General features: G+C 52.8%; 8 protein-coding genes and 1 non-coding gene across 9 annotated transcripts; 8 read left to right on the top strand and 1 right to left on the bottom strand.

Annotated features, from left to right (window-relative positions):
- Positions 1-227: 227 nt before the first annotated feature.
- On the top strand, positions 228-2,020 carry B0T23DRAFT_44144 (enolase C-terminal domain-like protein). The gene is made up of 3 exons (XM_062840776.1): positions 228-578; positions 628-776; positions 841-2,020. The coding sequence occupies exons 1-3, from the start codon at positions 475-477 to the stop codon at positions 1,962-1,964; spliced, it is 1,377 nt and encodes a 458-aa protein (XP_062688159.1). The 5' UTR covers positions 228-474; the 3' UTR covers positions 1,965-2,020.
- Positions 2,021-2,441: 421 nt separating this feature from the next.
- B0T23DRAFT_44136 (NAD(P)-binding protein) lies at positions 2,442-3,676 on the top strand. The gene is made up of 2 exons (XM_062840770.1): positions 2,442-2,559; positions 2,670-3,676. Exon 2 carries the CDS (start codon positions 2,776-2,778, stop codon positions 3,619-3,621), a length of 846 nt encoding a protein of 281 aa, XP_062688158.1. The 5' UTR covers positions 2,442-2,559; positions 2,670-2,775; the 3' UTR covers positions 3,622-3,676.
- A 112-nt stretch (positions 3,677-3,788) lies between these two features.
- Positions 3,789-4,643, bottom strand: B0T23DRAFT_327096 (uncharacterized protein; the record flags this gene model as incomplete). The annotated part of the gene is made up of 2 exons (XM_062835591.1): positions 3,789-3,889; positions 3,950-4,643. 2 exons carry the CDS (start codon positions 4,641-4,643, stop codon positions 3,789-3,791), a joined length of 795 nt encoding a protein of 264 aa, XP_062688157.1.
- A 1,114-nt stretch (positions 4,644-5,757) lies between these two features.
- B0T23DRAFT_t417 lies at positions 5,758-5,853 on the top strand. The gene has a single exon. It is a non-coding gene; the product is annotated as a tRNA-Pro (tRNA).
- A 39-nt stretch (positions 5,854-5,892) lies between these two features.
- On the top strand, positions 5,893-8,029 carry B0T23DRAFT_44123 (uncharacterized protein). The gene has a single exon (XM_062840761.1). It carries the CDS (start codon positions 6,349-6,351, stop codon positions 7,789-7,791), a length of 1,443 nt encoding a protein of 480 aa, XP_062688156.1. The 5' UTR covers positions 5,893-6,348; the 3' UTR covers positions 7,792-8,029.
- Positions 8,030-10,216, top strand: B0T23DRAFT_44124 (uncharacterized protein). Its single transcript, XM_062840763.1, has one exon. The coding sequence runs from the start codon at positions 8,267-8,269 to the stop codon at positions 10,199-10,201; it is 1,935 nt and encodes a 644-aa protein (XP_062688155.1). The 5' UTR covers positions 8,030-8,266; the 3' UTR covers positions 10,202-10,216.
- A 1,916-nt stretch (positions 10,217-12,132) lies between these two features.
- On the top strand, positions 12,133-14,200 carry B0T23DRAFT_457136 (major facilitator superfamily domain-containing protein; the record flags this gene model as incomplete). The annotated part of the gene is made up of 4 exons (XM_062841277.1): positions 12,133-12,637; positions 12,790-12,989; positions 13,064-13,603; positions 13,664-14,200. 4 exons carry the CDS (start codon positions 12,133-12,135, stop codon positions 14,198-14,200), a joined length of 1,782 nt encoding a protein of 593 aa, XP_062688154.1.
- Positions 14,201-14,914: 714 nt separating this feature from the next.
- On the top strand, positions 14,915-16,664 carry B0T23DRAFT_347092 (uncharacterized protein). The gene is made up of 2 exons (XM_062835984.1): positions 14,915-16,211; positions 16,282-16,664. Exons 1-2 carry the CDS (start codon positions 15,408-15,410, stop codon positions 16,564-16,566), a joined length of 1,089 nt encoding a protein of 362 aa, XP_062688153.1. The 5' UTR covers positions 14,915-15,407; the 3' UTR covers positions 16,567-16,664.
- A 2,951-nt stretch (positions 16,665-19,615) lies between these two features.
- Positions 19,616-20,505, top strand: B0T23DRAFT_408343 (L-xylulose reductase; the record flags this gene model as incomplete). The annotated part of the gene is made up of 2 exons (XM_062839285.1): positions 19,616-19,950; positions 20,025-20,505. 2 exons carry the CDS (start codon positions 19,616-19,618, stop codon positions 20,503-20,505), a joined length of 816 nt encoding a protein of 271 aa, XP_062688152.1.
- Between the last annotated feature and the right edge of the window lie 13 nt (positions 20,506-20,518).

Raw genomic sequence — 20,518 nt, 5'->3', positions numbered from 1 at the left:
TAAAAATGACGGACTATTCGTCCGAACCATACAACAAGAAAATGGAATCCACATTAACATCAGGCTCATCGGGTATCTTAGTTGCCGGTATGTTTTTCAGCAGCCGTTGATGCGGTCACCATTGAAACGTGGAGGTGGGGTTGATGGCTTGCTGCATCAAGGGACCAGACCAACCTAAGATCAAAACCATTCCCGGGCGAACAAACAGCTCGGCATCTCCAAAACCCCATGTGTGTGGTGTGTTGAGTCTTTGCTCGCCGTCGGGACATCACCACCCGAATAGTGGCCCGAGTTCTCGACTGTTCTTTGGTGAGTGGCTAGTGATCATCGTCCATCATGCTTTCCCATGTTGGAAAAAGCCGAGGTTAGGTAGAGCTCGTCTGGCTCAGCTGAGATATACTTGGACGCCTTCTCGCTTCCCGTGCATTTCGTTCTCGGCTTCATGCCTCCTTTCCTTCAAGACTCACAAATACAATGGCGACAGCAAGACAGTTCCCTACCATCAAGAGCATACGATCTTTTGTGATCGGTGGCGTTGGCTCGGGTGGTGATTACCACAATGTCAAGGGCGGCCATTGGTATGACTTTTACCAAGACTCTCCTCGGGACTGAACACTAACAGCACAGGCTGATCGACTCTTCCATCTCAACGCCATGCTCACAATGGGAAAAGTATCGGGCGTCCCGTACAAGCTGGGGCATCAATGTCCTGGGCTCCTTCTTTGTTGAGATCGAGGCCAGCGATGGCACCGTCGGATTCGCAACTGGCTTTGGAGGTAATGTTCAACTTCCAGATTCACACAAGACGCAAGGCAAGCTAACCAAGACACCACAATACAGGTCCTCCGGCATGCTGGCTCGTCCACCAACACTTTGAACGTTTCCTCATCGGCGCCGACCCCCGAAACACCAACCACCTCTTCGAGCAAATGTACCGCGCCTCCATGTTTTACGGCCGCAAGGGTCTTCCCGTCGCCGTTATCTCGGTCATCGACCTCGCCCTCTGGGACCTCCTCGGCAAGATCCGCAACGAGCCCGTCTACAAGATGATTGGTGGCGCCACCAAGGAGCGTCTCAACTTCTACTGCACCGGTCCCGACCCGCCAGCCGCCAAGGAGATGGGTTTCTGGGGCGCCAAGGTGCCGCTCCCCTACTGCCCGGAGGAAGGGCACGTCGGCCTGCAAAAGAACATTGAGTTCCTGCGCAAGCATCGCGAGGCCGTCGGCCCAGACTTCCCCCTGATGGTGGACTGCTACATGTCGCTCAACGTGTCGTACACGATTGAGATTGTCGAGAAGACCAAGGACCTCGACATCAACTGGTGGGAGGAGTGTCTTTCCCCCGACGACACGGACGGCTTCGAGCAGATCAAGCGTGCCCACCCTACCGTCAAGTTCACCACGGGCGAGCACGAGTATTCGCGCTACGGGTTCCGCAAGCTGATTGAGGGCAGAAACCTGGACATCATCCAGCCGGATGTGATGTGGCTCGGCGGCATGACGGAGCTGCTCCGCGTGGCTGCCATGGCGGCCGCTTACGACATTCCCGTTGTCCCGCACGCCAGTGGACCGTATAGCTACCACTTTGTGATGAGCCAGCCGAATACGCCGTTCCAGGAGTACTTGGCTAACTCGCCTGACGGGAAGAGCGTGCTGCCGGTGTTTGGTGATTTGTTCTTGGATGAACCCATCCCGACCAAGGGGTTCTTGACGACGGCGGACCTGGATAAGCCGGGCTTTGGGTTGACGCTTAATCCCGTGGCGAGGGCAAAGTTGATCCCCAGTGCTTATTTGCTTACGCCACCACCCGTGGCACCGTTGACACCTGCGGGTGCTAGTTTGGGTGTCACAGGTGTCGAGGAGACGAAGCCGGCGCCGGCGCCGGGGGTGACAAAGGAGAAGGAGGAGAGTGACGGGGTGCTTGATGGGTTTGTAGCGAGGATTCAGGAGCTTACGAGCTTGTAGAAGAAATGTTGTATATGAGGTTTACAAAGTTTTGTCTGAAATGAGTTTAATGATCAATACTTCATCCGTCCTCCTTTTTTGAGCATGTAACCCAAAACCAATCGATCCGATCATTACTCGGAGCACAGCACTGACGTCATCGTGAGAACCTCTATGGCAGCTCTGAAGTTAGAACTCTCAATGATGAAACCTCTGAGAATATCAATTGAACTAGTATCTACCATTCGAAAATCCTTTGAAGAATGTAAAGCATCACATACGTAAGCAGAATTCATCTCCAGCATGGAGGGACCAGAAGGAATTGGTGCCCGGACAAGTGGAATGACGGGACCGACCTCGCCAATCTCGCTGTAATTCTCCCCGAGGTACAGTGGAGGAATCTCTGGGTTCGGCCCCACTATGGTGGGCCAAGGAATTGGTTTTGGGACCCACCATATTTTTGCTTCCCCTCTTCCCCTCCATTTTGTCTGCGCAGCTCTCGAACACCATCTGCTCTCTTAGCCTGTGATGGTTTTTAGTCGGGCCAATTGGATGGATTACACTTTGCAATATGAGATGGAGGTGATTGATGATGACATGAATATACGCAGTACATGTGAGACTTTAATCTGAAGCTCCCTTGGCTCAACACCATCTCTTTGTGATCACTGCTTGAAGTGTCTGACGAAAACTAACCGAAACCTTCTCTTCATTCTCGTTTTCTAGCTTGTACCCCATCAAACCGCACTTCCTTTATTCCAAAAACATATCGAAAAGTCACAGTTTCACCACCCCAAATTCCACATCAACATCGACAATTCCCATCCCCAAAATGCCACCAACCAACCTCCTAGCCTCCAAAACCGCCATCATCACCGGTGGCACAACCGGCATCGGCCGCGCCATCACCCTCGCCTTTCTCTCCCAAGGCTGTTCCGTAGCCGTTAACCACCTCGATCTCCCGCGCGACCGACACCACGTTGACTCTTTGATCGCCGAAGCCGCAGCCCTCAAGTCTTCCTCCTCTTCACCGCAGCACACAACAATAGGCGACCTAGCTCTCCTACCCGGCGACGTCCGCGACCCGTCCACCGGTCCAGCTCTCGTCAAATTCGCCCTCGACACATTCAAGACCGACCGCCTAGACATTTGCGTTTCCAACGCCGGTATCTGCCAATTCGCCGATTTTTTGGACATGGATGCGGACTTATTCAGTAACACGGTCCGAACCAACCTAGACGGAGCATTCTACGTCGTCCAAGCGGCTGCACGACAGATGGCGCGTCACCAGGATCCGCCGGGCGGAAGCATAATAGGCATCAGCTCCATTTCTGCGCTGGTGGGAGGGGCAGGGCAGACGCATTATACGCCCACCAAGGCCGGGGTGTTGAGTTTGATGCAGAGTATGGCGTGTGCGTTGGGGAGGTATGGGATACGGTGTAATTCGATACTGCCGGGGACGGTGGAGACGCAGTTGAATGAGGGGGATTTGAACGCTGATGAGGAAAATGGAAGGGAGAAGAGGAGGTATATGGAGGGACGGATACCGCTGGGACGACTGGGACGGCCGGGGGATGTGGGTGGGCCGGCGGTGTTTTTGGCGTGTGAGGAGTTGAGTGGGTATGTGACGGGGGCGCAGGTGTTGGTTGATGGGGGGTTGTTTGTTAATTTGCAGTGAGGGGGGGTGTGATCGAGTTGTCTCGTTGTTGGTACAATGATCAGACTTTTTGAGAAAGATATAAGAAAAGATTGAACTGGATGGTAGTCGACATTGAGGTGGTGAATGACTACTCCATCCCAACCCTACTAGTCTCCACGTACGCTCCTCGGTCATAGTCATTGGGGTCATATGAACCCTGTGTTGCTCCTCCCTTTCCAGCTCCCGCCTCGTCCTCGGCGGAAGAACTTCTCCTTTCCCTTGAATGACTCCAGCTTCCTACATTCGCCTCTGTACCTAAGGATCTGTCAGCACATTTGCAACATCACGCAGTAAATTCTTGACTAACCGTGACTTTTCCCCGTACTACCCACCCTCCGTCCCCTATTCGGACTATCACCCTCCCTCTGCTTCCCTTTATCTTGCTCCTGTCCTCTGTCCACCTTAGAGAAGGTTCCAGTGATACTGCTCCCAGCCTGCCCTTCTTCTTCTTCTTCAGATGTCGCTTGTTTTGGCTTATTGCCGTTACCTCCCTGGACCTGGGAACCCTGGTCCAGGCCCTGGCTCTGCTCCTGACCACCATCGTTTTTCTGTTGCTGTTCCCGCTGTTCCCGCTGCTGCATTTGCCGCAGAACCTCGGCCTCGGAGGTGACTCCCGGTAGGTTGTCCCATTTGTGGTGTTGTTGTTCCCTTTGCTGCTGCTGCATCTTTATCTGCCGCAAAACCTCTGCTTCTGAGGTGATTCCCGGTAGGTTATCCCATTCGTGGTGATGGTGGTGGTGGCTGTGGTGTGTGGGGTGTTTGTGGTGGTCTGTTCCTTGTGCTTGGCGAACGGTGGAAGAGGAGGTTGCTGATGCTGATTCGGAGGTAGAGGGCGAGAAATGGCAGTTTGGATCGGTACAAGTTTTGGGGGGTTCGGGATGTGGTTCGGAGTGCGATTTTGGGGTGGTTCGATTGTTGGGGCTGCTTCCGAGTACTGCTTCTTGAACGTGGGACCTGGATTCGGTGAGTTCGTCGGCTATTACACCGCGGCGGGCTAGCATTGTGATGAATTTGTGTTGGTGGTGACTTGTGGTGGTATTGTCTGTTGGTGATGGTGGTTGTATGGAGGTGGCCTTTGGCAAGATCGGTTGAGGGAAACTAAGATGGCACTGCTGTTGTAGAGGTAGATGGACTATAATATATACATACACATGAGATAAACTCAGTCCAAGATAACGGTTGATGTCATTGATGCACATGCCACTCCCTGTCCTCTCCATCCCAACGGTCCCCCGACTCCCCACATGCCGTAACGGCCGGAATGTACCAGATAACACGCAACTGCGAGGAACCTATTATACCTGTCAAAGGTGCTTCAAACAAGGCGATTCGAGCGCGTCATCCAAGGAAGTTCTCGGCAGGTGGCTTGGATGGTCCTGGTTGTAGATCATCTCGGGGTGTTGAATTCTTGGCTCTGGGGTCGGTCGGTGGAGACGACGCAAAACGGGACGGGGCGAAGACTTGGTGGATCCGGGGAGTTCTTTGAGTGTTGTGTAGGGGACTTTTTTTTGTTTCATCTTTCAAGACAAGGGTTTGCCCACCAAAAAGATTTCATCTCCTAAAGCCATCTGGGTCGTCTGTCGGAGTCGCTTATTCTCCGTCTTTGTTAGTTTCTACCAAGTCGGACATCTTGTCGGACGGTGTGTGCCAAGAACACCCGCCCGCTCGCTTGCTGCCACTTCTCAACAAATCCCGTCTTAGAAAGCCGCGGCGCAGCACGGAAGAGGCACATCGCACAACTCTGAAAATCCTGGGGTTTGGTCCCCGCTACCGAGACGGCGGGCAGACCCCGTACGTCATCGTGGAGCGCGCCATTTAGGCGACAAGGAATGACCTGGATGATCAAGGTGGAAAGAGATAGACAAAAACGGATTATATTTTGAGGCCTCAAAGTTTGAAGGGGAGGGCGCGAAATCGAGAAAAGAAGAGAGGGATAGGGAATGGATGGGGTGCATGTCGGAAAGCTTCAAGCGACCACTCACCAGACATGAAACGAGAAAATGCAGCAGTACCAGAAGGTGACGGATAAACAAACAGAAGGATTCGCGCTACTTTTTATGCGTGAAGGCATAATATAGAGAGCTCTTACAAAGCTCAATATCAACAACTACAACTGGCTCAATGGTCTAGTGGTATGATTCGCGCTTCGGGTTAAACCCTCATGGTCACCATGAATGTGCGAGGTCCCGGGTTCAAATCCCGGTTGAGCCCTATCATTTTTCTTCTTTTTGTCATCACTTTTACTTACCGCTCACGTTTCTAAGCTCCAACTACATCCATGATGTTTTTTGGGCGCATGTCGCATCATTTTTGTTTTCCTTCTCTCAATGATTGGCAAACAACAAGCTTGGCCATCGTGGCATGGATCCTCCGCGTCGTGATGACCACGCGAATGTGTGGGCCAGCGGCAAGCAAGCGCCGCAGGTAACCTTACTGTCTTACTGTGGGCAGGGACTGGACGGGAGACCATCGCGCCGAATTGCTCCCCGTCCTCTTCAGCGCCCAATATATGAGCCGTAAGAGCGTTCGCTTGGACTTGAAGGACGTAAGTCTTTTTTCCTGCTGCCATCGATACTTGAAGTTTGGATCAAATCATCTTGCCGGCACCCGGAATGAATTTGAACCACCCAGCTTCATCTTGATTCAACCTTCGTCCCGTCCTCCCCGCTCCGTGACTGCGGGCCAAACCCCTACGATATCGCCGACATGGTCCTAAGATCCCCACACAAACCACTCAACCGCACAACACAGGACATCCGGCTTTTAACTTTCGACACAACCCACAAGGCACCCTCAACGTCCAATTTTGCGTCGCCAGTTGTCACCCTCTTCCTCAGTCATGTCCCCCTCTCCGCATCACCGCCTCCCTTCCGAGCCGTGTCCTACATCTGGGGCATCCCGTCCCCCGATGAGCCCCTTCCTACGATCCATCCCGACTACTTCCCCATGACTGTCACGCCCAATCTATATTTGATCGTGCAGGAAGTGGTGCTGGCTCAGAAAGGGGTCGTCGCGTGCGGAAGTGGTGAAGCGGTGGTAGTGGACTGGGAGGATACTCGGGATGTGCTGCAGTTGTTCGAGTGGATGATCCTTTTCTCGAACATTGATCCCAAGTATCGGCTGCTGTACGAGTTGCTGGGGGACATCATGTTTAGTGTTGTGCATCTCGAGGAGGTCCTGAATGCCTACAGGCTCATTCTGCGTAGAGGGAAGGATTATCCGGAGAAGACAACGCTCAGCACAGTCCTCACGCACCTCGCCACAGCTGTGATACAAGAATATGGCCCGAAGGTGCTATGCTATCAACGGGGGATCGCAAGGTGGACAGACGGGGGACTTCCCTCGGCACCTGGAAAACCGATCATCGGCAGCGTCGAACTTGATGGACCTGGAGGCGAGCTCGACTTGGATGCCACAGAAGGAAGACACTGGCCTCTGAACAGCACGGCAGAGACTGCAGTGATTGGAGAGTCGAAGCTCGCCCTCTTCTTGCAGAGGGCAGTGATGTCAACTGTGGTCCGTGTTGGTTCAGGGTTCACTACCTCTAGTGTCCCAGGACAGGAGGATTACCGCAAAAACTCGGACCGTTCGTCTTCGGATATTCGCAACTTAAGCATGTTTGAGCCAAGGCACTCTACGCAATCGAGCCTGGTAAAGCCCAATCATTGCACACAGAGTCTGTCGAAAGCCGAAGGCGAACGGCCCGACTTTCTGCGGTGCCTGATCGCATATCGCGCATGGCTTGAAGAGACACTTAACTTGCCAGACCACCCCTTTATTCTACACGCACCCGTTTTGACTCCAGACACAATCTCACTCCACCAAACACATATCACCTACTCGTCTGAGCTACAAGCAGAAGCGCCTCGCTCTCCCAGTCTTTCCCTGCCGGAACGCTCTGAGAAGTCGCAGCTGGAATCTCCAGGAAAAGAGTCTTCTAGCCCAGACGAGTGCACAGGAGTCGAGATGAAAGATCCACCGTTTTGTGTGAAGATTCCCGACGAAGGAATGTTCGAAACATTCATGCGCATGAATATCAGTCGCGCCGTCAGTAATTTTGACAGTGCACCAAGCCTTCAGGGCATTGATCCTATCCATCGCCAACCTCATCATATCGTCAACCTCATTGCATCGCTAAAAGGTCTTTAAATATATGAGCCGATGCGACAAACAAACTCGCACTATCTGGGTGTTGGGAGTCGTACAAAGGTGCATCGACCTAGAGGTACTCGGCAAATCCAAAACAGCTTTCGGCCCTCTATGTGCGATTCATCCCTTGGTCTTCCAAGGGTTCTGTTGACCAAGAAAGCAATTGTCTACTCGATAGGTGCTGACCGGACTGGAACACGTGCAGGTTCTTGATTCGTTTTGGGTTTGGTACCGGCTCCCTTTGTTGATTGTTGTAAATACAGTTGGTGCGGACCACCCAACATCCTTTGTTGCTTGGACGCCTCGACACCGAAAGCGGATAGCAGGATACAAAGGATGTCTCCACTAGAACGATGCCCATAAAGCTTCGTGAGCTCAACTCCAGGCAAATGCACAACTACTACTTGCTCCCGTAACCTGATCCATTTTTCTTCGCAAATCCTAGACCGAAGCAACGCAGACCACTCACCACAACATGCCTTCCAGAAGAAGAAGAAGAACAGATGCTGCTGCATCACCAGAGCCACAGCGTCCGACCCAGGCCGGGGATATGTTTCACTGGTCCATTCTCTTTCCCGTCGCTCATTGGGATCTAGCCCCTCAGGAAGAAAATGAATGGAATGGCGGTGACATCGCTATCAATCAAATCCAGAGCTACAAGTGGCTTCAGGCACGCGCGCGAAGCCTCGGCACAAGGGGATTCCTTCTCATCCAACAGCTTGCTCCACTCAACCGACTTCTCCTTGTCCATGACTTGTATACCGAAGAATTGGTCATCAACAAGCGCGTACGCAAGTACCTGAAGCGTTCCGACCTGGCGACCTTGTACCCTGAGCGGAAGGACATACGACAACGCCTGCCACGGCGTTTGCAGATGTACGCCCACCCAATCCCTGGGGATATTCGTTTTGCTCGGATTAGTGGCGACCACCGCGACCCGCGTGTAGAGGTTCGCCTCCCGGATGAACCCTATTTCCAGAAATTGTACGCCTACGGATTTCCTCACGACCAGATGTATGGGCATCTGGACCATGGCATGGTGGAGAAAGATGGCAGGGCCACAGAGGAAGTCTACAACGCCTCTCTGTACTACGAATACCTGAACGGCGGCTCGCTCGAGCATGCAATCATGCGTATCAACTGGGGAGAAGGTGAACGTGCCCGGTGCGTGGAGGAACCGTTCATCTGGCACCTCATTGAGCAGCTCTCGCGAGCCCTGCTCTATCTGCACTGGGGCGTTGAACGCCAGGGGAACGAACGCAACGAGGACGGAGAAAGGATACCCCGCAACTGGCAGCCAGTTTGCCACCGATGGTTGACCATGGACAACATCATGCTGCATTGGCCGGAATATGGCGAGGAAGGGTACGAGGAGAGCATGGATGGCCGACTTCCGCGCGTGGTGCTGACCAACTTTGATAACGCGGCAAGGAAAGGCGAAGAGCCTCACGACAATGGTATCATTCACTTTGGCCGTTTAACGTTACCCAAGGATCGCATTCTAGAGGCTAGATATGGCGTGAGCCCCAGGGATCGAGTCTGGCAAATGGAAGAGCCGGATACGTGGCAGGATATCTATGCCATGGGAAAGCTGTTGCGACGAATCCTACTTGACAGACGTCGCCCAGGATTATATGACATCCAAATGAGAGGCCAAAAGAACTGGTTCAATTCCGAGACTTACGACTTGGCGCCCTTTGCTCAAAGTCGAGGCGGTCCTTACTCTGATGAGCTCATCGACGCGATCCGCTGGTTTGAGAGCACGGGGCCAGACGGTGAGGTTACCGAATGGAAGGGCAACGCTCGATTTACTGAAGACGAAAAGCCGGGTCGTTTGAACAGTGTGGCTGGCTTGGAGGACCAGTTGCTAGAGGAAGCCGAGTCCCATGTCGAAACGTTCCGGGAGAATGAACCTCCCGTTGCTGCAAATCAGATCAGCATCGCAACGGTCCGACCGCCAGATCTGAGGCACTACCACATGCCGTTCCGGACCAGACGAATCCGGGAAAAGGATGCGGAGAATGAGATGCAAGTAATGATGGAGTCGCTGAATGGGCCGGCATACAAGGTCGTGGTCGAGTACGGTCACGAGCATGAGAACGCTCGTCTGGCGAAAACGGATAAGATGAGGGAATTGGAGGAGAAGCGTGCAGCAGAGGAGAGGGAGATAGACCGACGAGCGGAAAATATGTTCCGGACAGTCCCGGATTCTCTGCTGGGGAAGGAAGTGCAAGAGGAGGAGAGAAAGGATTACAGGGGACGGTTGAGGAAGCGGAAGGATCGAGAGTTCCGTGATGAGACGATGAGGTTGGTTGGTAAGAAGATCAAGAAGGCTAGGAAACGGCGTGAAAGGAAGGAGAGGCAGCAGGAAGAGGGGGAAGCCGCGGATGGTAGTGAGTGGGAAGGATGAAGGGCAGGGTGTTTATTTCAGTTGTCAAAGTCAATCAATCACAGGACTCAGAGGGGATCTGGATGTGTCGAAAGAGGCCGGCACACTTGTGCTGTCAAAGAGTCCAAGAACCGAAAAAGACCAGACATGGAGAAATTTGGCCGGAAATTCGAAGCTCCTTTATAAAACAAACCCCTTTCATTCCTTCTTTCCCCCCCCCCCCCCCCCCCTCTCTCTCTGTTTTTCATGCCTCCGACCCATTCCGGACGTAGTGTTGTCGCCTTGCCTTGAGTACCATTTTGGCTGACACACCCAGCGAGTGGGGTCGCGATGGTGCCATACTCCAGGGGGTTGACGAACAGCCCCCACGACCGTACATCACTGGCGAAGCTCCCACACAATAACGGGAACTATTTGATTGCACCATCCACCACCATGGCTCGCCATTCGTAGGTAGTTTCCATGTTGGTAAGGTAGGTAACGAGAACTGAACGGCCGGCTTGCGACAACGTGGGTGTAATTCGTGCATGCCAAGGCTTGTGAATGCTTCGAGCTTGCATTTTGTTTTCAACTAGCTTCGTCAAGAGTTGCATGGTGAGGTCGTTTGGCTGCTTGTATGATGTTAGCCTTTTTTTTTCCTTTTTTTTTTCGCCTCATGAAGATGGACGGGAGGTACCTGACTCCTATCGCCAGTGTTGCCTCTTCAGTCCCGGTTGGGTTGTGAACAACACCCCCCAACCATCTCATCTAACCACGATTAAACCAACAAACAGACTGCAGTCTACTAAGTAGGTAGTCTAGAACATTAACCCCCGACTCGCCGTCATCTAGCACCTCTCCCAAAGAGGAGCCATCCCAGATTAAATGTACCTACCTATCGACCGGGATGCGGAATGCGGGATGCGTGCAGGATCTCTAAACTATCCCCCTATAGTCTAGTCACTCCGAGCCCAACGAAGTCGTCTCATCCCGGAAAGGAATCACGACATAGATAGCTGTTTCTCGCTGCTCACGTCCACTTCTACAGTTCCACCGGGCACTCTCCGCGTCCCCGTCCCCGTTCAGAACCCGGGTAGGGCATACAGATAGTCAGCAGCGAAATACCATTGACCAACCGAGTCTCTTCTACGGTGATTGCCAATGCCAACGTCCATCTAAGCGGTAGGTGGTAGGCGGTAGTGGTTTCCCGGGTTCGGTACGGTTGTTGATACGGTTTTCGACCCCACGCTTTTCCCACTTGCGCTTTTCTTCCGCTTCTTCTTATGCGTGCCATGCTCCCATTCCCCTGTCGCTCTGGAAGTCTAGAGGTATGTAGGTCAGCGCTATCAAATAACGTCAACGGTAGTCCACAGATAGGGCAAAGAAAAGTGGCGAACAGGCGGCCCGAAAGTTGCTGTTCCTAGTGCCGACCCCCATCATGATTCCTCAGGTGGAAGTGAACTTTGCGAGCGATAACCCGCTAACCTACCAACCCGCCAACTGGGCTGATAAGTAGGTAGGTAGCCATCACGCAATCAAGGTAGGATATTTCACCCCTCTGAATGGTGGGAACGGAAGGAAGAAGAGAGGCGGGAACAGAGGTAACCCAAGAGCACGTCGTATATAAGCCCTTCCCAACTATCCAGACAATGTGTTCGCATGTTACTTGTCGTCTCGTTTCGTTTCGAATCTTCCTGTAGTCTTGTCAGACATAGGCTGTATGTACCTACTATTAACATCCCTTCGACATCTTTCTCTCGACACTTGAGCCTCACTTTAGGTTCCTGTCGGTACCTCTCATCGTATTTCATCGCATCTCATCTCGTCTCGTCTCAGGGTCCATCCAGTCTTTGCCCGTCCGATCTGTAAGAAATTAGTCGTGTGCGGCCTTCAGACTTTGTGCTCCCACGGTCTGATCTCTCCTACTCCCATAACGACACCACACGACCAGACATCCAACCGACTCAACAGCCATGTCACAACCACCACAACAGCCACTACCACCACCCTACCAAGGCTCTGGCTCAGGCGGGAGCTCCAGCTCCCCCGACCACGACTCTTCCATCTCCTCCACCTCTTCCGCTCTCCCAACCCCCACCGACGAAAAGAAACCCTCATCCTACGGCACCGTGATCTCCCCATCCCCCGACACCAAGAACCTCAACTTCTCCTCCTCCTCCTCCTCAGACCTCTCCGAAGCCTCCGAATACGCCGACCTCACACGAAACCCCTTTCTGGACCCCGTCGTCGCCGCGCACTGGCGCAAAGTCTACGAAGAAGCCGACTACGAGTGCCGCGCGGTGTTCGACCCGAGCGTGACCTGGACAGAAGAAGAAGAGAAAGCAATCATTCGCAAGATTGATTTCCGGGCGTGTGCGTGGGCGATAGTCATGTTTTTTGCGCTGCAGGTCGATCGGGGGAATTTGAGCCAGGCGTTGGCGGATGGGATGTTGGATGATTTGGGGTTGGATACGAATGGTGAGTTCCCGTCATCTGTGCTATATTTGGGGGTGGGTTGGGAACAAGAAAAAGGGGAAGCGGGAGAGAGAAGAAGAAAAAGAAAAAGAAAGTTGAAAAAAGAAGGGGGGAAGGAGAGGGGGTGAAAGAAGATGAGGCTGACAACATGACAGATTATAACTACGGCAACGTCATTTTTCTGGTGTCGTTCCTATGTGCTGAACTGCCGTCTCAGTTGCTGTCGAAGAAGCTTGGTCCAGATCGGTGGATTCCGATTCAAATTGTGCTGTGGTCTGTCGTTGCGATTTCGCAGTGTTCGTTGAATGGAAGGGGCAGTTTCTTCGCTACTCGGTGTTTGTTGGGTCTTATCGAGGTTTGTCTCCTTACCTGCAGTGACCTTCCCCATCCACATCCAAGGAGGTCACTAACAACTGACACAATCACCAGGGCGGCTTCATCCCCGACATTGTCCTCTGGCTCTCCTACTTCTACACCTCGCGCGAGCTTCCCATCCGCCTCTCCTACTTCTGGACCACCCTTTCCACCACCTCCATCATCACCAGTCTGATGGCCTTTGGCCTCCTGCACATGCGCGGCATCAACGGCTGGGCAGGCTGGCAATGGATGTTCCTGGTCGAAGGGCTCATCACGCTTTGCATCGGCCTGGCCTCTTTTTTCATGATGCCCGCCTCGGCCGTGCAGACCAAGACGTGGTTTCGCCCCAACGGGTGGTTCACGGACCGCGAAGTCTCCATTGTCGTTAACCGCGTGCTGAGAGACGATCCGTCCAAGGGCGATATGCACAACCGCGAGGCCATTACGCCCAAGAGGCTGTGGGAGACTCTGAAGGACTATGATCTCTGGCCGCTGTATGCGATTGGGCTGGTGGCGTATATTCCGCAAACGCCGGTGAACTATTATTTGACTTTGACGCTGAGGAGGCTGGGGTTTAGCGCGTTTAATACGAATCTGCTGGTGATTCCATCGGTGAGTTTATCCCTTTCATGTTCCTTAGGGATGCCAAATGCTGACAAGACGGGAAAACAGTCTGTCGTCCACATCATCACCCTCCTCCTCCTCACCCGGCTCTCCGACATTCTCAAGGAGCGAACCTTTGTGGCCATGCTTCAATGCCTCTGGACACTCCCCTGCATCCTGGCGCTCAGGTTCTGGCCCGGTCTGATCGAAAACGCCTGGGGGACGTATGCGCTCATGTCCGTCCTCCTGTCGTACCCTTACTGCCACGCCATCCTCGTAGCCTGGACGTCCAAAAACGCCAACAATGTCGGGGCCCGCAGCGTGTCGGCGGCGCTGTACAACATGTCGGTCCAGCTAGGCAATGTGGTGGCCAATTTCATATACTTGGACTACGACAAACCGTACTACCATGATGGCAACACCAAGCTGGTGGTGATCAACTTGCTGGCGATTGGCGTGTTTTTGTTCACCAAGGCGTACTATGTGTGGAGGAATAAGCAGAAGGATAAAGTGTGGAATGGGCTGACGGAGGAGCAAAAGGCCGAGTATATCAAGACGACCAAGGTGCAAGGGAGTCGGAGGTTGGATTTCAGGTTTGCGCATTGAGGTCGTTGTGTTGGGGAACATGGAAGAGGAGAGAAAAGGAAGAGGAAAGAAAGAAGTAGAGAGGGTTAGGGTGTCAGTTGTCGCAGGTTATCATCAGTGCCTGCCGGAAGCCCGGTTGCCGGAAGCTGCCGGGGAAATCCATAGTTCATGACGTAATGTAAACAACCGTGGCCTGTCAAAGTTCTGAAACCAAACAGAAGGAGCTTCCCGAGGTTGCACAATGCACATAGCCCATCCGCGGTACATACATGATTGTTTCACCAGTCGGAATCGGTAGTGATACGAGGGACGGGGTATATTTTAGTGTTTGTACAGCGGTACAAGCCGAGGTTTAAGATCCTGCATAAAACTCGTGTTGTGGTGTGCTTAGAAATCAGAATGGAGAAGCGGACGGGCAGGGGAAATTCGTTGGTGAAACGGACGGTGAAGAGACAAGCTTAAATGCCCCCCCCGGAGATGCCTCGGTACTTGGCGACATCCCAGGGCAGCGGAAAGGGCGGCCCCCCCGCGCGCGGGGCTCCTTCCGGCGATTGAGTTCTCACTTCTCAGCCCAGCGATTGCAAACCTCTACAGTGCAAGCTGGAAGCTCCGGAGCTCCAAAGAACCAATTGAACAGCGAGAGAGCAGCTCCGAGATGTCAATTGGGACTCGGAAGGAACACAGACCACTCCTTGCTATGATTGGATTGCTTGGAAATACAGGTCATTGACGATAGCAGCTTATCAAGCCAACAACTGAACTGAACAATGAATGGCGCAATTGCTGGGCAACCATCACCCACAGCATCACCACGACAATACAACACAACAAACAACACCGCTTGACTACAAGTAGGTAGTATTTAGACCCATGAAACAGCCTCCTTTTTGGCGGTGTCTGAGTGCATCATGATCCGAGGCAACAAATCCCAGGAAGCAGCCCACAGGGGCGGATCGTACACTAGGCCGTGGCCGCTGGAAAGTCTCCGAATCGATTGCCCCACGTCACCATTTCTTCATGATTCCAATCGTCCCATCGAAAACGTGCTTTATCAGCAAAACTGTCTCCAGTCGATCCGAGCAATGTCCCCACTGTTGACGCTGTCCACCGTGTGTTCGGGCCCTTCTTGCTCTTGTTGATATAAATCCCATGGTCCAGTCTGTTTGGTGTCTGTTCGTCGCCCTTTTCAAAACCACCCCGACAAAAATCACACACACAACACATCAAAATGGCTCCCACCCACAACAAGACTCTTGTCTTCAAGAAGATCCCCGAGGGATACCCCGTCCCCGGTGAGCACCTCGTCGTCGAGGACCGTGGCTTCGACCCCGATGCCGCTCCTCCCCCGGGCGGTATGACCGTCTCCATCCTCTGGGCCTCCTTCGACCCCTACCAGCGCGGCCGCATGCGTGACGCCAGCATCAAGTCCTACGCTCCCGCTTACCAGCTCGGCGGCCCCGTCACCAACGACACCGTCGCCAAGGTCCTCAAGTCCGACAACCCCGACTACCAGCCCGGTGACCTCGTTGTTGCCCACCTGCCCATTGCCGAGTATGCCGCCCTCACCAAGACCGAGGTCGGCTCCGTCATGGGCGGCATCGTCGGCCAGGTTGTCCAGACCAAGATCGACAACAAGTACGGCTTCAAGGACCTCGGCCTCTTCCTCGGTCCCCTCGGCATGCCCGGTCTGACCGCTTGGTCGTCGTACAAGGAGATTGGCCAGCCCAAGGCCGGCGAGACCATCTTCATCAGCAGTGCTGCCGGTGCTGTCGGCCAGGTCGTTGGCCAGATCGCCAAGCGCGAGGGCTTGAAGGTTATCGGCTCCGTCGGCGCCGACGAGAAGCTCGACTTCATCATCAACGAGCTCGGCTTCGATGGCGGCTTCAACTACAAGAAGGAGAAGCCGCTCGATGCCCTCAAGAGGTTGGCTCCTCAGGGTATTGACATTTACTACGAGAACGTCGGTGGTGAGCACCTTGACGCTGCCCTCGAGTGCCTCAACACGTTTGGTCGCATTGTCGCTTGCGGCATGGTGAGTTTTCTTTTTCTTCGTTTCCCCCTGCTTCCTTATTCCACTTGTACTAACCGCAATTGTCACCCAGATCTCCCAATACAACGTCAAGCCCGGAGAGGCCTACGGCGTCAAGAACCTCATCCAGGTCGTCGCCAAGCGCCTCACGATGCGCGGCTTCATCGTCTTCGACAAGGACTTTGGCCCCAAGTACGCCAAGGAGCACCAGGAGCAGCTCTCCAAGTGGATCGCCGAGGGCTCCGTCAAGTTCAAGCTCCACATCACCGAGGGCATCGACAACGCCCCCAAGGGTCTTGTCGGTATCTTCAAGGGCGAGAACTTTGGCAAGGCTGTCCTTCACATCAAGGATGAGTAAATTTTTTTCTCTCTTTTAAAAATAACAAAAAGCAAAAGAGATGGATGGATGGATGTATTATACCCGCCGCTAGCTATGTAAATTGTAATTGCTAGTTTATGAATGAGAAAACAATTGAAAGAAAACAAAAAATCATGAAAGGGTCAAAGATGTGTGTCGGGTCGTGTCGTGTCGTTGAAATAAGGTGTGTGACGCAAGGAATGGTACCGAATGCGCCGGTGGCGTGCATGCTGACTGCTGACAGCAGAAGTAGTGTAACCGTTGTTGGTCCATTGACGCCGAAGTTATGTGTGGTCTTTGTGTTACGCCAGATCGATCCCGTCTGACATTGGATGGCAGCCCAAGCCAGCGGCGAATCCTATGGCATCGCTTGCCGTTGATATCCGATGGTTACAGTAAGCATGCACAAGTTGTTAAAGAGATCCTGGTGATGACCGACCAAATACGGGAACCCGAGGAAGAATCGAACTATGTACGGAAGCTATCGGAGTTTCATGCATCCGCGGGCATCTATATGTACATCAAAGCCCTTTTTGTCAACCAAATTTATTAGAGAATATCCAACATCAACAACGCCTTTTCATGCGACCATCCAATTTATTCCTCCCGCCCTTTTTAGAGGTTGAACAGCGCAACACCAACGAATGCCATGGATCAAAGCGGCAGCCACACTACCAACTCCGTCCAGAAGCACAGCGATTTTTTTTTTTTTTTTTTTTTTTGTCACAATCATCTCCATTACCCGTCTCATCACCTAATTAGCCTTTCCGAAACCAGAATCGGGGCTTCCAGAATCCAACCATTGTCATCCCCGGCATATACCAATGTACTTATGCTCTCAACAACGAACCAAAAACAGTCGCATCATTGAAAATTAGATAGATAGATAATCTGTTTCTCATCCCGTTGACACTTAACATACAGTCATGTCTCTTTGCTGGACACACAACGATACAACAAAGCCAAGAAAAAAAAAAAAAAAAAAAAAAAAAAAAGAAAAAGAAGAAGAAAAAAGAAAAGGACATTTTAACAAGTCCAACTATCAGAACTAAGGATGCTCAATCCCAAGTAACCTCTTCCTCTTCTTCCTCCTTCCCCTCCCCCCACCTCTCTATGCATGTCATTTCAATTCTCTTCTCCCTTCCTGTCCTTCTTCGGAAGGTATGCAGTTCCCTTGTTCACAGTCCACTGTCCACTGTCCAGGGATGAATAAATACCAACCGTTGATCTGCCGGGCTGCCTCGGACCTGCTCCGGACTTGCCCCAAACCTGCCACAAACCTAGGTGTAGTGTAGGTAATGTGCAAGACGAAAGGACAATGCCCTGATGTTCTGCAAACTACCCCACTCAATTCGGACTACCAGCCAAATCAAACGATTCAGATCTTACTTCTTCACAGCAGACAGCGAGCCCTTGAATGTGAAAGTGCACCCTGAAAGATAGAAGTCTTTTGATAGGACTGGATTGCAGACTGCGGAGATAAAGGTCGTAAATAGCTAGGTTGTATCGTTACTGTTGTTACCTAGTCTACGCTTGTCATGGCTTCGTTCAGAGTCGTTCTTTCAGTTCTGGTTTCTTCTGACCTTGTCTATGTGTGTGCCAGGTATAACGGGCTCGAAGATCTGAAAAAGGTGAGGTCGTGGTAGGTAGGTAGGTAGGGAGGTAGCCATAGTCCATCTTGGGTTGGTTGAGATGGGATTTCTCTTTATTTAGCAAAGTGAGGACCCAGAGGATGATGAGAACGGCGATATACATGGAAGAGGGTTCTGGGCGCCACAAGGTCGTAACTAATGGAGGCAGTATTCCTGTAAGCGAGGTTCACCACGGCGGTACAGTCACACTGTATGTTGCGTTTATGCTATGGAAGCAAAGGGTATCTCAGCCAATCACCTGGCGCCGTGCTCTGTGTGATGGCGGAGGGGTTGTCGTTGACTTTTATGGGAAATAACTAGAACTGTATAAGTGTAGTGTGTGTGTGTCCAACGATGGTTGCATACGGGCGGCTCAGAGGTGGCTGATTGACTGACAACATGGGAAGGAGGAGTGAAGGTTTGGGGAAGTGAGTCTTCATTGGAAGCCGAGAGGTCGCAGGAAGGACTGAAAGGTGCCTGCGTTCGGCGACGGGAAGATCCGCGCCCGTGGTCCCTGCAGTGATTTCAGTTGCCGTCGTTTGGGTCCTGCCGTTCGTGATCACGGACTTCATTCTTGCCGATGCAAGTACACGTGTAACGACAGAATTCAGGGGAAGCAGCTACAGAACCATTGAGATGGATCTTGGCAGTCTTGGGAAACAGCGGCCATTGCAGCTGGCTATCACAATCATTCACACTTCCCATCATGATCTTGTTAGTGACACCGAGATTATAAAGCAGCCAAGAGGGAAATCAGCAAAAGCAAATGTTGGCGGGCGTCCACGTTCACCACCACCAAACCCCACCGAGTGAGCTCAATGTGGGCTCGGTTATGCACACGCATCTGTATCCGGATGCAGGAGCAGTGAGGGCCAAGATAGCAAGATAACACGACCCTCCCAGCGCAAATAGTGGCCTATCAGAAAAGCATCTACTTGAGGCGCAAAAGTGTTAGCAGACCAACAGGTAGGCAGACGCCTAGGCATTCCCGAAACACTAATACAGCGTGCCCACTATTTCCGAACCGGCATGCGCGTTGCAGTTCCCCTAATCATGACATCATTACATGTAAGGGCCGTCCCATCCGTCATCCACCATGACAAAAGAAATCTCCCCATTCACACTTGCAGTGGCATACACGGTTACATTGAACATCGAACGAGAAGTGGTGATCGGTAAGTAGATAGGTACGTATGTAGGTATTAGCAATCATGCAGGCAGTACGAACGTATAAAGCATCAGCAACTTGCTCCCCGTTTACCAGACGGCATCTTCCCATCTGCATCTCATCTCTTCCTCTCTTCTCAAAACCACAACACAACCAACCAAGAACTTTCTCAACCACCATCTTGACCAAACCACAACCACATCGACAACCAAGACCAACCCCATACAAGCCCAAATTCCAAACCGCAACCATGGCCTCCACCACCAAAGGCAACGCCATCCCCTCGGCTTCCAAGCTTTCAGACCTCTTCAGCCTCAAGGGTAAGGTCGTCGTCATCACCGGCGCTTCCGGTCCTCGAGGCATGGGTATCGAAGCCGCCCGTGGCTGCGCCGAGATGGGCGCCTCAGTAGCCATCACGTACGCCTCGCGGGCCGAGGGCGCTCAAAAGAACGTTGCCGAGCTGGAGAAGGAGTACGGAATCAAGGCCAAGGCCTACAAGCTGAACGTAGCCGACTACGCGGAATGCGAGAAGCTGGTCAAGGACGTTATTGCGGATTTCGGCCAGATTGATGCTTTTATTGCCAAGTATGACGCTCCCTTTCTCTTCCCTCCCACCACCGTGGTTCTCTAGGAACGCATACTAACGCAAACAAAAACAGCGCCGGCGCCACAGCCAAGTCGGGTGTCCTCGACGGCTCCAAGGAGGAATGGGACCGCGTCATCGAAACGGACCTCAACGGTACCGCTTACTGCGCCAAGGCGGTCGGCCCGCACTTCAAGGAGCGCGGCCGCGGCTCCTTCGTCATCACGAGTTCCATTTCCGGCCACATCGCCAACTACCCCCAGGAGCAGACATCGTACAATGTCGCCAAGGCCGGCTGCATCCACATGGCCCGGTCGCTGGCCAACGAATGGCGCGACTTTGCCCGTGTCAACAGCATCTCGCCCGGTTACATCGACACCGGCCTCTCGGACTTTGTTGACCAGAAGACGCAGGACTTGTGGAAGAGCATGATTCCGCTGGGCAGGAACGGCGATGCAAAGGAGTTGAAGGGTGCCTATGTTTACTTGGTCAGCGATGCCAGCAGCTATACCACCGGCGCGGATATTTTGATTGACGGTGGATACACTGTCCGCTAAAGGAGGAGCGCGG

This window comes from Neurospora hispaniola (genome assembly GCF_033458365.1).
Source record: "Neurospora hispaniola strain FGSC 10403 chromosome Unknown B0T23scaffold_10, whole genome shotgun sequence".
NCBI classification, from domain to species: Eukaryota; Fungi; Ascomycota; class Sordariomycetes; order Sordariales; family Sordariaceae; genus Neurospora; species Neurospora hispaniola.
Note: the sequence above shows the minus strand (reverse complement) of the source record. Positions and strands in the feature narration are given on the sequence as shown.